General features: G+C 39.6%; 1 protein-coding gene across 1 annotated transcript in view; it reads left to right on the forward strand.

Annotated features, from left to right (window-relative positions):
* The window catches only part of ptn (pleiotrophin), a 429,887-nt gene extending 416,503 nt beyond the window's left edge, over window positions 1-13,384 (forward strand). The window contains exon 5 of the mRNA XM_028808352.2: window positions 12,716-13,384. Within this exon, the coding sequence (XP_028664185.2) occupies window positions 12,716-12,771 (56 nt within the window). The 3' untranslated portion in view covers window positions 12,772-13,384. The remainder of the gene's footprint in view (window positions 1-12,715) is intronic.
* Window positions 13,385-14,442: the final 1,058 nt, after the last annotated feature.

Raw genomic sequence — 14,442 nt, forward strand, 5'->3', positions numbered from 1 at the left:
CATCATCTACAAAAAGCAGAGATACAACCCTGTGGCAGCCAAACTGGAAACCCTCCACACCTTGGCTTCACCTAGAAGTTCTGTCCTTAAAAATTATGAACAGAATCAGTGACAAAGGCCAGCCCTGGAGAAGTCCCACACAGACTGTAAATGAGTCTAATTTATTTACTCCTGGCAGTGTGAACCCAGCTTTCACTCCAGTTGTACAGGAACCAAATAGCCCACAACAGATCACCTGGTACCCCAAACACCTAAAGCAACCCTCACAGGACACCAGGGGAGCATACATATGCCTTTTCCTAGTCCACAAAGCACATGTAGATTAGTTAGGGATACTTCCATGAAGCCTCCAGAATTCAAATGAGGATAAAATCCTATTGGGAGGCACAGTGGCGCAGTGGGTAGCGCTGCTGCCTCGCAGTTAGGAGACCCGGGTTCGCTTCCCAGGTCCTCCCTGCGTGGAGTTTGCATGTTCTCCCCGTGTCTGCATGGGTTTCCTCCGGGTGCTCTGGTTTCCTCCCACAGTCCAAAGACATGCAGGTTAGGTGCATTGGCGATTCTAAATTGTCCCTAGTGTGTGCTTGGTGTGCGGGTGTTTGTGTGTGTGCCTTGTGGTGGGCTGGCGCCCTGCCCGGGGTTTGTTTCCTGCCTTGCGCCCTTGTGTTGGCTGGGATTGGCTCCAGTGACCCCATAGTTAGGATATAGCGGGTTGGATAACAGATGGATGGATAAAATCCTATTTAAGTGTTCCCCAACCTGAACAAAATCCAAATTGTTCCTATTAAATCAAAAGCTAAATCAAGAGCTGGATCCTCCTTTCTAGAACCCTGGCATAGGACTTCCCAGGAAGGACAAAGAGTTGGAACACACCCTCTTGCCCCCATTCTTTAAGATGTAGTCAGACCATCAGAGAGCATTTCCAGTAATGCTAGTGTCAGAGAGGGTGGCAAGAAAGATGATGTTGACTGTGCCAAACGCAGAAGAGAGATCTAGCAGGATCAGGGCTGATGACATGTTGGTAGCTCTAACACATTGTAGCTGGGCGACCATCGTTAGTTGAGCTGCCTCAGTCAAATGTTTCCTCTTGAAGCCACACTGGTTGGTATAGCGCAATCCATTCTGTACAAGGAAGGAAGATACCTGGTTAGAAACAGCATGTTCAGTAGTTTTTGGAAAGAATATCCTGAACACCCTATCCTGAAAAAGGTGGCAAAGTCATCAGCAGAGAAGGAGGTTTGGGGATGAGGTGGAGGAGGATTAAGAAGTGAAGCAAATGCAGATAACAGAGAGCGTGTGTTGGTAGTATTGTTGATTCTAGTCTGATAGAACTTTACCTTAGCAATGATGGTGGCAGAAGTAAAGGATGCAAGAAGGGATTGATACCTAGCCAGGTCTGTCTGAGCCTTTGACAGGAGGGGGTTTCGCCTACAGGCCTGGAAAATATAGGACAAACATTGTCAAGTCGGGAGGATGGAGTTGAGCATAAGGTGTCTATGGCAATGCTGTTGTCAAGAATAGACAAGTGGTCAGGAAGAGGGAGGGAAGAGGAGATTGTGGAACAGAAATGAATGGGAGAGAGGGAGCAGAGGTGATGACGGAAGGATACAGTGGAATAGGAGAAGAGTGAGATGAGGAAAGCATCAGAGAAAACCGAATGAAAAAGTTATCAGTCTTGGGTAGAGGAGTGACAGTTGCATTTATGGGAGTGCAGTTGTGTGAGAGGACTAGGTGAGTTGCCTTGTGAGTTGGTGGGGTGTGGTGGTATGTGATGTTGAAGGAGAAAAGAAGAATGCAAAAGTCATCAGCAGGAGGGCTGTCCAGGTGTGTGTTCAGGTCCCCAAAAGTGAGAAGTAGTCTGCTGTCATCTGGGTGGGAAGTGAGCAATCCATCCAGGTCATCAAGGAAGATCCTGAATAAACTTGGAGGGTAATAAACAACAACAATGGTCATGTTAATTGGGAAGGAGACAGTAGTAGCATGATATTCAAAACTTGTGAAATTACATACATTAACCAGAGAGGTGAATTTCCAGCTCTTACATATAAGAATACCTGACCCCTACACCCTTACCAGTGGAGCAGCAGGAGTGGGAGAAGTTGAAAGCAGAGGAAAGTACTGTCAGTGTCACCATGTTTTCTGGTTAAATCTATGTCTCTGTCGATGCCACCAGTTGGAGACCCCTTTGGGAGGCAAAACCTGGAGTAAAGTGTGCTTTGTTGACCAGAGACTAGCAGTTAAACAAGTCAAAGGAGAGGTGAGTGTCTGAAGTAGTGGCTTAACGCAATGGAGGAGGGTTTTTTGGGTTTCTCCCTGTCCTGCTAAAGTGGAGAAAGAAACATCTTGTGCTAATAACAGGAATGTATATTTGATACATGTTGAAGATGGCATTGTCAGGAAAACAAAAAAACAGTACCTTGGTCAAGCAGGAGTGTCTGTCGCCATTCCCACAGCACTGTCTATAAGCAGCCTGCATTCACCTTGTATAGTGAACTGTCTTGATCCATCAGCACAGGAAGCTTCAATCATTTGTCATGTGTCAGGGTGGTGCTAAAATGGAGAAATGACAAGTTTAGCTTTACTTACTAATAAAGCAAAGCAACAATCCTTACTGCAGCTTATTTTGACAAGAAAAGCAAAGTACTGTAAACCCCAATGAACACACTGAGCATTATCATAAAGTAGCACCCTGTGGTTTTGTAAACAAGGCCTTGCAGCCTTTTATAAATAGTTTTCAAAGGCACTTACCTTGGCAGAGAAGGGAGTGTGTGAGGCTATGGTAAGCTGATGGCAATGCAGCCACACAGCTGTGTGTGCACAAGGCAATTATGGAGTACTACATGTCCCTTGCATGCCTTGGAACAGGAAAAGGTAGCAGCCCCTGCTAAAGAGAAGGTTGTGGGAAAAAATAAGGTTATTAGGCAGCACAAAAAATAAGCCATAGAAGTTGTGAAAGGGCCCGGGTAAAAGTTAACTAATTTTACTTACTGGATGAAAGGATGGAGAGTGAGCTGCTTACAGGTAGGCGAGCAAACACTTGAGTGCAGAGATCTGGCAGGAAGCATCACAGTGTGTAGCTAATATCATATTGTGCTTCCTCTGTGGAAGGTATGAGATGCACCTCTTGTTTCTTTTGAATGAGTGTTATCTGGACTAAGTATAAGGTGACTAATAACACTTTGATTAATGCTATTTCACTTTGTTTTTTCACTTTTTAATCTGGTCTTTGCCTCATTCTTCTACATCACTGGTCTTGGTAATGAACTTCAAGATGCACAAGAGGAATCATGTTAGGGTCCTTGGAACATGGGACATCACACATCCACTGATAATTGAATAAATAAATATTAATCTGGCATCACCACTACATCAACAATGAACCATTAATCAGCTCTTAACTAAAGCTACATTCAAATTAAGACAATGTGTCCTGAAGGCCCAGAAAAACATTGTACATAACTCCAGCCTTTAAATATATTTAACAGGAAACATTAATGACTACTTGACTTAACTGCTACTACCTTGTGAGTAGGCACAAGGCCTAGTCTTCAGAGATCATCGGTTTCACATTCAAATTATGAAATTACACTTCCATGCTAGTCCCCCAACACAATTTCTATAGTGTGGTTTAAAAAATGTAGTAACTGTGCTTTCCAGATTTTCATGTTATTGAGTTCCCTCTTAAATCAAAAATTGATGAATTAGTGCAAGTTGTTTGACATGTATGATTATACATTACTTATTGTGCTACCCATCTAAGCTGGGTTGAAATCTAAGTTAAGTAACCAATGTAGATTTCAGAGTATTCATCAGTAATATTTGCAATGTACCATTGGAATGTATTTTATAATGCATGTAAACAATGAAATGCATTGCACTTTCCCTTAAAACAGTTTGTAATTCATAGACATCACACATTTGGATCCTGCCAAGCTAGACAGGGAAGATGTGGCCTGTGTACAAGTGATGAAAATTACATGTTTGTGTAACTTTGTTTATTTGACAGTCATCATCATTTCATTTATATAATTCTCGCAGAACCTTCCTCTTAACCATAGTGTAACCAGGTGTATCACCCCTACAGTTGCTGTCGCCTGATAACTTTCATTACCAGCACACGGAATTGAGCAGAATACCTGCAGATTTTGGGCAGAGTTAAACATTTAACTTGACCTATCTTTGGCCAAGCCCCATTCTGCAAGCTGCAGTGAGGGGTACTTGAATTTTTTTAATGTATGTAGTAACGAAATGCATTGCATTTGTCATTTCAACAGATGGCGCATCACAAACATTAGCACTCCTTTTACACTTCCCATGCCCATGACTTAACAGCTGGACGTACACACAGATACACACAGACACTTGCCATTTTATTATGGTAGATATGGAACATATTTCAGATGATTTTGCTAGAAAGGTTGCAATTAAATACATTTACTATTATTTTTTACAAATGTTTGTTTTTCAATTTTTTTTTCTTACAATGCATTGCTTAGATTAACCAGAAATAAATGGGTCCTCTGTGGTGGGCTGGCACCCTGCCTGAGGTTTGTTTCCTGCCCTGCGCCCTGTGTTGCCTGGGATTGGCCCCAGCAGACCCCTGTGACCCTGTAGTTAGGATATAGCGGGTTGGATAATGAATGGATGGATGGATAAATGGGTCCTGATGATCCATTGTTGACTACAAGTGCTTGAAGAATATCACTTGTAATAGTAATAGGTGGATGATGCACTAGATCACTAGTTTAGTTCTCACTGTCTTGACATCTTTTAGTCCCATAGCAGAAATTAAAAAAAAAAAATCTATCAATCCATTTTCCAACTTCTCAACAATACACTTCTTAAACTTTGTGAAAGATACATTTCTTGGAATTATAATCCTAATTTATGGAAATGTCTGTCATTAAAGATATAGCACTACTGAATACGATTCATTAGCATGATCATAAAGTGACCTTTCTTCTTGCATGTACAGTATGTTACCCCTTCTTACCAATTAAAGCAGACTGTTGTCACTACATAAATAATGCAAGTACTCACTACAAGTAATGCATTTTTTCTTGTGAAGCTGAGAAACTGTTGGATGTTAGGGATTGCTGTACATTAAAGCAGTTTCACATAACAACTTGCAAATAACCAGATCTTAAACATGCAAGACAGACGTCTTTTTTACCCCTATTTATTGTTTTCCTCAACACAGTTTTACACTTCTTGCGATGCCTATACTAACATTTTCTTTCATATTCATGTATATACTGAATGTTGTCATCACAGACTGAAGTTTCCAGTTTTTGTTGAACTATTGTCAGTGCCAAATTCAAAATGTTCTTATACTACATCTGCTGTTCACTGCAGTTCTGCAAATTTTGAACAAAGGGCAGATGGTCAGAGTGAAGTGACTCTTTAAAAATAGCATCCTTGTGGATTTGTTATCTGTATGATGACATAAGTTAAACTTAACCAGTGGCATTAATTAAGACATTTCCATTAGGATGAAATCTACATATACGGTAGAGCTGGAAATTAAATGAGCTATACAATTTCAAAGATGGCTCTAGGAACATTTGGAAACAAACGTAGCAGAAGTAAAATAGAAACAAGCCTAATTTTGTCTGGCTCCTGGCTCTGGTAGAAAGATATTTTTCTACTATATATTTTTCACTAAAGTGGCAATGAATTAAAGGTTAATGTTTTACATATCATAAAAAGAGCCTCCCATAAAGCCAGCCTTTTAGGATCCATTGTATGATAAAATTAAATATTAGCAGTAAATAAAAGTAAAAGCTCTAGAGATTATTCATTAAGGTGATCTGAAGTTAATTGCAATCAGGAAAGCATGAATCATTAGGACATTGTCAATCTAACATTTCTGTAGACATGTAACTCTTTAACTGGAAAACCCTATTGGTATAAATGGAAGCAGTTTTAAGACTTGCAAATAAATTAATTTTCCCAGGAGAGCTTTTAGTGTTAAGCTTGATTCACTCTGAATGACTTACAGTAAATGTCTTAATTGATTTTTCTTGAATAAACAAATCTAATGATAATTATGGTTTGTTTTCTCTTGGTACAGAGCCCTCTTGAGAGATTTAAGATTACAGTGCATTAACAGATTTACTATGCCAGATCTAAGCACATAATAAACATTAGTTAGTGTCACTGGAGCTTTGCATGCATTTTGTTTGCAGCCTTTTTTAAGTAAGTGCAATTTTAAGTGTGCAATGCAGTGTTACATGAAGTGTTCAAACACCCCCATGTTCTAATGTTTTCTTTTTTCTTTTTCTTTTTAACTACACAAAAAAGGCACACTATTATTGGGTATTGAGAAACTTGCTTGAGTGCATGTAAGTGTTCTTTGTGATGAAAGGGCACCCTATTCACCCCATTCTTCAGTCTATAATACTGTATATCATCAGTTCATTCATTTAATTCAGGTCTGGTTGGCTCTGGAGCCTTCCTCTGCAGCTCTGAATGAAAGAGTGGAGACATTCATGCACACACTTATGCATGCCCACTCATACAAGACCAGTTCGGAGTTGTCAATGAACCTAACATGTATGGACTGCAGAACCATCTATTACCAGGATGCTACAATATAGGCCTCTAAATATATGATAAATAATGAACTCTATCAAATTTAAAAATATATATTTTGTAAAAATGCAATATATAGTGTGGCGCAGGGAAATGGGAAATTTTGTAACTCGGTGTTGGAGACTCTGGGGCGTTGGCAGTTGTTTGGGATCAATGCGACCTTGTTTAGGACCCCTTGCCATTAGTTATAACGGAGCAGTGGAGTGGTGCACAATGAGCATTCGCTGTGAAAGCCTTTTATAAGAATGGTGATAGTGTGACTGCTGCGCAAAGGGAATTTTGGCGTCATTTTCAGTTAGGACGTCGTAATCATGTACTATCTGCTCATCCGATTACAACATGGGTGAGTAATTTCGAAGAAACTGGTTCAGCCTTAAAAAGGAAGTCCCCAGGTGGAGCCAATTCACATATTGCCCAACAATCGATAGCAGCTATTCAACGATTGCTTGGAAGGTACATCATATCACGCAATGGTGACATTCCATGGCCTCCAAGATCCCCAGATCTCACTGTTTGTGATTTTTTTTTCTGTGGGGACATCTTAAAAGCCAAGTGTACCGCACACTTCCTGCAACCATTGCTGAACTAAAAAGGAGGATTGAAGAGGAAATCGCTGGCATTCCCCTTAACATGTTACGTTGAGCAATGCAGTATTTCCACAACAGTCTGTCAGAATGTGTACAGAGAAATGAACAACACCTTCATGATGTTTTCTTCAAAACATAAAAAGAATATTGAATAAATATTGATTACTGCCTTTAATTGCATTTCCTGTACAATACATTTCATCATTAAATGTATTTTGTATTGAACGTCAGTTGAAAATTTCCTGTTTCCCTGCGCCACCCTGTTTTATTATCAACAATAATTCTGTCAAAAATGTAAGCAAACTGCTAATTACTTTATTTTGACCAGCAACATAACTAAAAGTCTGCTGATGAATGAAAGTCCTTGAAGAATGGCACCACACAGAGTCTAGGCTTAGAAGCAGGTGGGCCATAAGTATAACACATTTCTTTGCACTGTTCATGCTTGATGCACACAACACATCTGGTAGTTGATAACTGCACTCTGTGGGATGCAGAATGTCTGTGTGGTGCTGTGCTGACAGTCGAGACTAGTTGGATACCTTGTAATGAAGAAACGCCTTCAGGGCAGCTATCCGCATCAGTGTCAGTCCCTACAGGTTCCACATCATCCAATTGATTGACACTATCTCAGTTACTGTCATTATCATCAAAATAATCATCTTGCAACAAATCTAGTTGTTTCAAAACATCAGCAGCTTTATACCTTTTCCACAATGACATAACTAAGGTCTGTCCACATATAGCACTATTTTCCACAAGTTGCAGCGTCTATAGTTATATCATATGTTGTGCCTTGACACGCTCAATGAGATATGACTTACTGTAACATGTACCTTGTATTCAAAGTGTTAAGATGATACTAGAGTACCTGGAAGAAAACCAGTGCAGACACAGGCCCAAAATAAACACTTCACAGACAGTGACAAGGCAAGGATTTGAAACCAACCTTCTCAAACTAAGAGGAAGCAGCCCTTAGTACAGCAGTACCCTATGTTTAGCAAATTTCATTAAAAGTACAAGATTATATTTTGTGCTGTTATCTCATGGTATCGATAGGCCAAGCATAAAACAAATGATACCAATAATGCAACATTGGACAGTTTAAGAATGATCATTGAAGGCTGTCCAAAATACAGACAATCTGATTTAGTTATATTAAACTGATATAATAGACCTTCTAAACAAAACCAACTTGCTTCAATGCAAGTAGCCCAGTAGGGAGCAATTGGAGTGGACAGGAGCAGAATCCCTGAGTATGCCATCCTAACTATGTCTGTGGAATTTCAAAAAACCTTTTTCTAACACTATTTAAGCTGTGGCGGATGGACAAGGCCCTTGTCTGGCCGGGACACCCGCACCGTGGAAGGACCAGAAAAGAGAGTATTTTCAGGACAGTTTCTCCCCTGGACCAACAGAGGGCAGCCCCCATGGCTTCCAGCAGGGCCACGGGTTTTGTGCATGGAAGCTCAACCCTGCTAAGGCCCATGGCCAACACCAGAGGGCGCCTGGATGCTTGCAGGGCCCTATTTGGCAGCACTTCCGCCACACCCGGAAATGCTGACAGAAGAAGCTTGTTGGGCACCTGGACTCCTTTTGGGTGCCCTATAGAAGGAGCCAGTCACCACCACTTAATGACCTGAGTTGGGAGGAAGTGGACGAAGCTTGTCAGGAGGAGTGGAGGTGAAAGGACTGGCTGAGAGAAGGGACTGTGCTGTATGGACTGTGTTTTCTGTAAATAAACCACGTAATGTGTGGCAAAATAGTTTCCTGTCTGTCTGTGTTGGGGTTAGGGTGGCTGTACGCACCCTGGTGATCTACAAAGCATACGAAATTATCTGCTCTTTTATTTTCTGTGCAAGGTTTAGAATAAGAAAAATGAATCAGGCTTCCATCTTAAGCAAATATAGCATATTTTCCATAATAATGTATAATTCTTGCTGTCAGCGCTGCACTGCTGAAGACACAATTCACATGCACTGCAGTGTGGGAGGAGGTGGGGAAATGAGGGAATAGACAACAGTTGTATATAGTTAAAGCACGTTCAATAAATAATCAGTAGTTTTTGCCTGCATTAAGAAAATGTCTCGCGTGTTTTCTTTCCTCGCAGGGCACTACAATCTGTTGATTGCCTGTTGCACTTTTATAATGACTTCAGTTTTTATGCGGTTGCATCAGTTGCCTTGGATGTGATGGCAGTTGCTAGGAGTGAACAAACTTAAATGTAACTATAGCTGCATTTGCCAATATTTCCAAATTTCTGCAGCTGCTGCAAAGGTTCAAGCATTCAGTATGTTGCATGCACCAAAAAATTCCGAAATCCAAGTATTTTCATTTAAAAGTTTACATGAAATTCAAAGCAAAGCCAGATTGCACAAAAAAGGAGAGAAAATTTGATAATACACAAAAAGTAAAAGTTTTTGCTTATGATGTTTCTATCTAAGGCTTAGATCTTTTAGTTACAATTCTGTAATTCTTTAATTCTTTTATTCTAGGGCATATTTTATAATATACTGTATAGTCAGACAACAGTATGCCCCTATACCTTTCCATTTGCAAGAAAGTAAGCAATCTAACCTATCTTCCTAAATGTTAAGATCAGAATTTAGGCTGAGTGTCAAAAATGTTCCATTAACATTTTTGCAACATTTTACTAGGAATAAGATCTAGGGATAAAATCTAATCTTCTATTCTCGATGTTGCTATGTAAAACTAACGTTCTATTCTAGTTAAGAAAATACTTAAGTGAATTTAACATTAACGTTTACTTTTTACATCAACCATTTTATAAAGTGAAAAGTTTGCTTATTGATCTTTTCCAGCCCTTGATAAAAGGAATGGCTAATACTGCACATTAAAAAAAAAAATCTTCCCTTTAAAAATTTCAAGTACTAATCCTTGATTTTTAACAACAAATGTTCCTAGCAAAACAATTAAAAAATATCTTTATTCAATTAAACACTACCAAGATCTACTGTTTTATTTTATGGACCAATTCATTTGGGCTCAGCACCAGTCATGTAGTGATATTGCTTAAGGCAGTTTGCATAACCTACAAATGAAATGAACTGATCGACCAGCCACACACACCTGCAGGAGGAGAGTGAAAACACCCACTAAACATAAGGGCCTACATCATCATAGAGTGTTCTTTAGAGTGAGCCTGCTGGATCACTTATAACAGTGTCCTATTTGCTGAATGGCTGGAAGCATTCACGACTTGTTGCATGTAGCATATGAGGCACTGGCAACTCAAAGACTCTTAAAAATAAATGTGCCATATTGGTTCTTCAGAGTGATGCCACAGAGCAGACCTATTCAAATGGCGGCCCACAAGCCACATGCAGCCCAGAAGCAACCTCTAAGTGGCCCAGCCCGTAGTCCTGCCAGGACTCCAGACCAACTAAAATGATTGCAAATATGACCAAAAATAGGTTTGACGATTATCATTTCTACTTAGTTTGCCAGGTGGTGAATGAAATCATTGAAACTTCAAACTTTTATATTGTAACAGATGCAATTGCCATTTTGTGACAGATGGGCAACCCTTAACATTTATATACTGCTGAAAAAAATTAAGGGAACACTTAATCATCACATTGTAACACCAAGTCAGTTAAGCTTCAGGTATATCAGTCTGTCAAGTTAGGAGGCATGAGCGATTGTGAATCAACTTCACCTGCTTTGGTGCAAATGAAAGTAACAACAGGTGCACTGGAGAAGCAACAGCAAGACAAACTCCAAAAAGGGAATAGTTTTGCAGGTAGTGGCGACAGACAATTGCTCTCTCCTTATCCTTCCTGACTTATTCTTCTCTAGTTTTGCTAGTGCCCTTGTCACTACTGGTAGCATGAGGCAGTACTTGCAGCCGACTTAGGTTACACAAGTAGTCCAGCTCCCCCAGGATGGAACATCCATACATACCGTCGCAAAAAGGTTTGCTGTGTTTCCCAGTCTCAAAAGCATGGATGAAATATCAGGAAACGGGCTGTTACACAAGAAGAGCTGGACAGGACCATAGAAGGGTGTCAGCCCAGCTGCAGGACCCTGCCAAAACCCTATAAAATAACCTCCAGCTGCCTTCTGGTGTGCATGTGTCTGACCAAACTGTGAGGATGGCATCAGGGTCTGACATCCTCTAGTGGGACCTGTGCTCACATCCCATCACTGTGCAGCTTGATTGGCATTCATCAGAGAATACCACAATTCCCAGCTCCACCATTGGCACCTCAGATGAGAGCAGGTTCACCCTGAGCACATGTGACAAACGTGAAAGAGTTTGGAGACGCCAGGTGAATATGCAGTTATGCAGTCTGCAACATCATCCGGCATGACCGGTTTGGCAGTGGTTCAGTGATGGTCTGGGAAAGCTTATCCTTGGAGGGTCACCCAGATCTCCATGTGCTAGACAATGGTACCCTGACTGATGTTAGGTACCAGGATGAGATCCCCAGAGCCATTGTCAGACCTTATGGTGGTGCAGTGGGCCCTTGTTTCCTCCTGGTGCAGGACAATGCCCAACCTCAAGTGGCCAGAGTGTGTAGGTATTTCCTGAATGACAAAGGAATTTAAACCTTTGATGGGCCCCCATGTTCCCCAGACCTGAATCCAATTGAAAACCTCTGGGATGTTGTGTATTATTGCATGTAATGCTTCCAGGAGCTAACTGATGTCCTAATCCAGGTCTGGGAGCAGATCCCCGGACACCATCCGCTGTCTCATCGGGAGCAAGCCCAGACATTGTCAGAGTGGATAGAGGCACATGGTGGACATACCGCACTACTGAGTCACATTATGAGTTTCTCTGATGAAATTTATGCATGTTGGATCAGCCTGTGATTTGAATTTCTGACTTTGATTTTCAGTGTTATGTTGAATTCAGCCCTTAGTGGGTCAGTGATTTTGGCTTCCGTTTACTGTTGTTACATCATTTTGTTATAAATGAATTGTTATCAACAGTAAAGTTATATTTAGTTCATCAAGATCCGATGTGTGATTTAAGTGTTCCCTTAATTCTTTTGAGTAGTGTACATATGAGAATTTCTTTTTCTCAAAGTGTGCTTTTGTCCACAAGATTTTAAAAGAAGCATTAAAGGAGGCTTTTATTCCTTACAGTTGCTGCACAATTTCTCATTTGTTCTTGGTTGCAGAAGATAGCAAGTATAACCTTAAATATCCCTTTGATATTAGTATCTTTTCATCAAATGCATATTGTTATCGTTAATAAATGGAACCCAAAGGTTTTTAGAGAAACATTAAAAATAATGTTTCTGTTAATTTTGTCTGAAGTTTACATTTATGTATTTGTCCAATGTGTTTATCTCAAGCAATGTACAACATTTGAGATACAATTGGTCACATTTCTTTTCTTTCTCCAATTGGAGCACAGGCAGGTGAATTGACTTGCTTAGGGTCACACAATGTCAGTATTTGAATCAACAACCCCAGGGTTTGAAGTCCAAAGCCTTAACCACTACACCACACTGCTTCCCAACATTCAGTATGTTTCACTCTTATATATCTCTCTTTTTTTTTAGAATCCAAGAAACCAAAAAGGGAGGGAAAGAAGAAGGACAAAGCTCCTGTGGAATAACACAGCTGGTTTGGCCATGTCTGCTTGTGCTGTCCTGATTAACCTTTCATATGGATTACTGTATGGTATTTTTTAGGTTTTGTTTCCCTTAGATTAAATAGGGATAGGTATGCACTTAAAAGAGAAAAGAGTAAAAGTTAGTAATTCATTTTAAATACTTATACTATTGTATATTTTAAATACTGATAATATTATATAGGGTTTTCAAAAAAAAAATAAAGAAGATGAATGGTTTACATTTTGTTAGTATATTTTTCTGTTCACGATATCTGTGTAAAAAATAAATAACAATGATTTATGGTACTTTAGACATTATAACATTATACAACTTTAAGTTCAATTTTGTTATTGAGAAAGCATTGTTTACTCTTTGTTTCTGTTTCACATTCAGGTTCAGATCTCTTTTCTATTCTGCTTAAAAACGTTATTTTAAACATGGTGAAACTATCTCATATAGTGTCCTTCTTCTCCTGTTAGTCTTAACTTTTTACAACATGCTAAGATTTTATGAATTCTTTGGATGTTTTTTATCAGTAACATAACAGGAAGTACAATTTTCTGATACACTTTGGAGTTAGTTATGTTCAAATAAACTTTCTTTTTGAGTCCTTAAGCTGTGTTAGTGTTTTTATTTACAACTGGAGGAATGTGGGAGTACTGAGTGGAATCCTGACCCACCACCTGTGTAGAGATTGCACATTTTACAAATTACTATGGTGATTTCCCACTCAAATTACAAAGTCATGCTGTTATATAATTGGAGAATCTAAATTGTCCAGGTATTGTGCATGTAAGTATGCCCTTGATGGAATGGCACCCAATTCAAAGGTGGGTTCCCATCCTGCACCCAATTTTTCTGGGGCAGCATTTGGATTTATATGTCCCTATAATTGAAATAAAATTGGGTTTAGCAAATAATTAATGGATATACTGTATATTTTCAAGTTTTAAAATGCAGACATCCCACCTCTCCCAGACGTTCTGTGAGTCTCCCGCCTATTGTTAGCGGCTCTGGGATATACAGTATATTGTAACACCCACAACCAGTCAGGGAAGAACAACACCAGCATACATTTCAGGAATTTGGAATCACTGATGATTAGTTAAACTCTCACTGTTCTAGCTGTGCGAGATGCCTCAACTTTTGGGTTAAAATTGGACTCATTTAACTAGAATCTGAGTGTTCAAAGGATCTGTATAAGTTCATTTAGACAGAAAAAAGACCATTCCTTTTTTTTGTTGAGAAAAGCAACAATATCATGTGTAAGAAGGAATGTACCGTTTCAGCCAGGTACTATAACAAAACACAAGATAATTTAACAGTTGGATTTGTAGTCATGCCAGTGTGCAATGAAGCCAAAGATAAAAACATATTCAGCAGCATTCCATCATCCACACATGTCAAAGGCCTTGAATAGTCTATCTCCTCAACCAATGGACATCCTTTATTTCATACAGTGGTGCTGATATGTTTAGATACCCTGGCAGAATTTGTGAAATATTGGCCAATGTTTGCAAAATGTAAGAAATCGTGCAGAAAGCTTTCCTTTTAATTAGGGAGTATGCTCAGGTGAAGCATTTTATTATAACATTATTGTGTGTGCCCTGTTTAAATCATAATGATTACTGAAATCAACCAAATGGGCCTGATCAAAAGTTACATACCCTTGA

Source organism: Erpetoichthys calabaricus, chromosome 1, assembly GCF_900747795.2.
Source record: "Erpetoichthys calabaricus chromosome 1, fErpCal1.3, whole genome shotgun sequence".
NCBI lineage: Eukaryota > Metazoa > Chordata > Cladistia > Polypteriformes > Polypteridae > Erpetoichthys > Erpetoichthys calabaricus.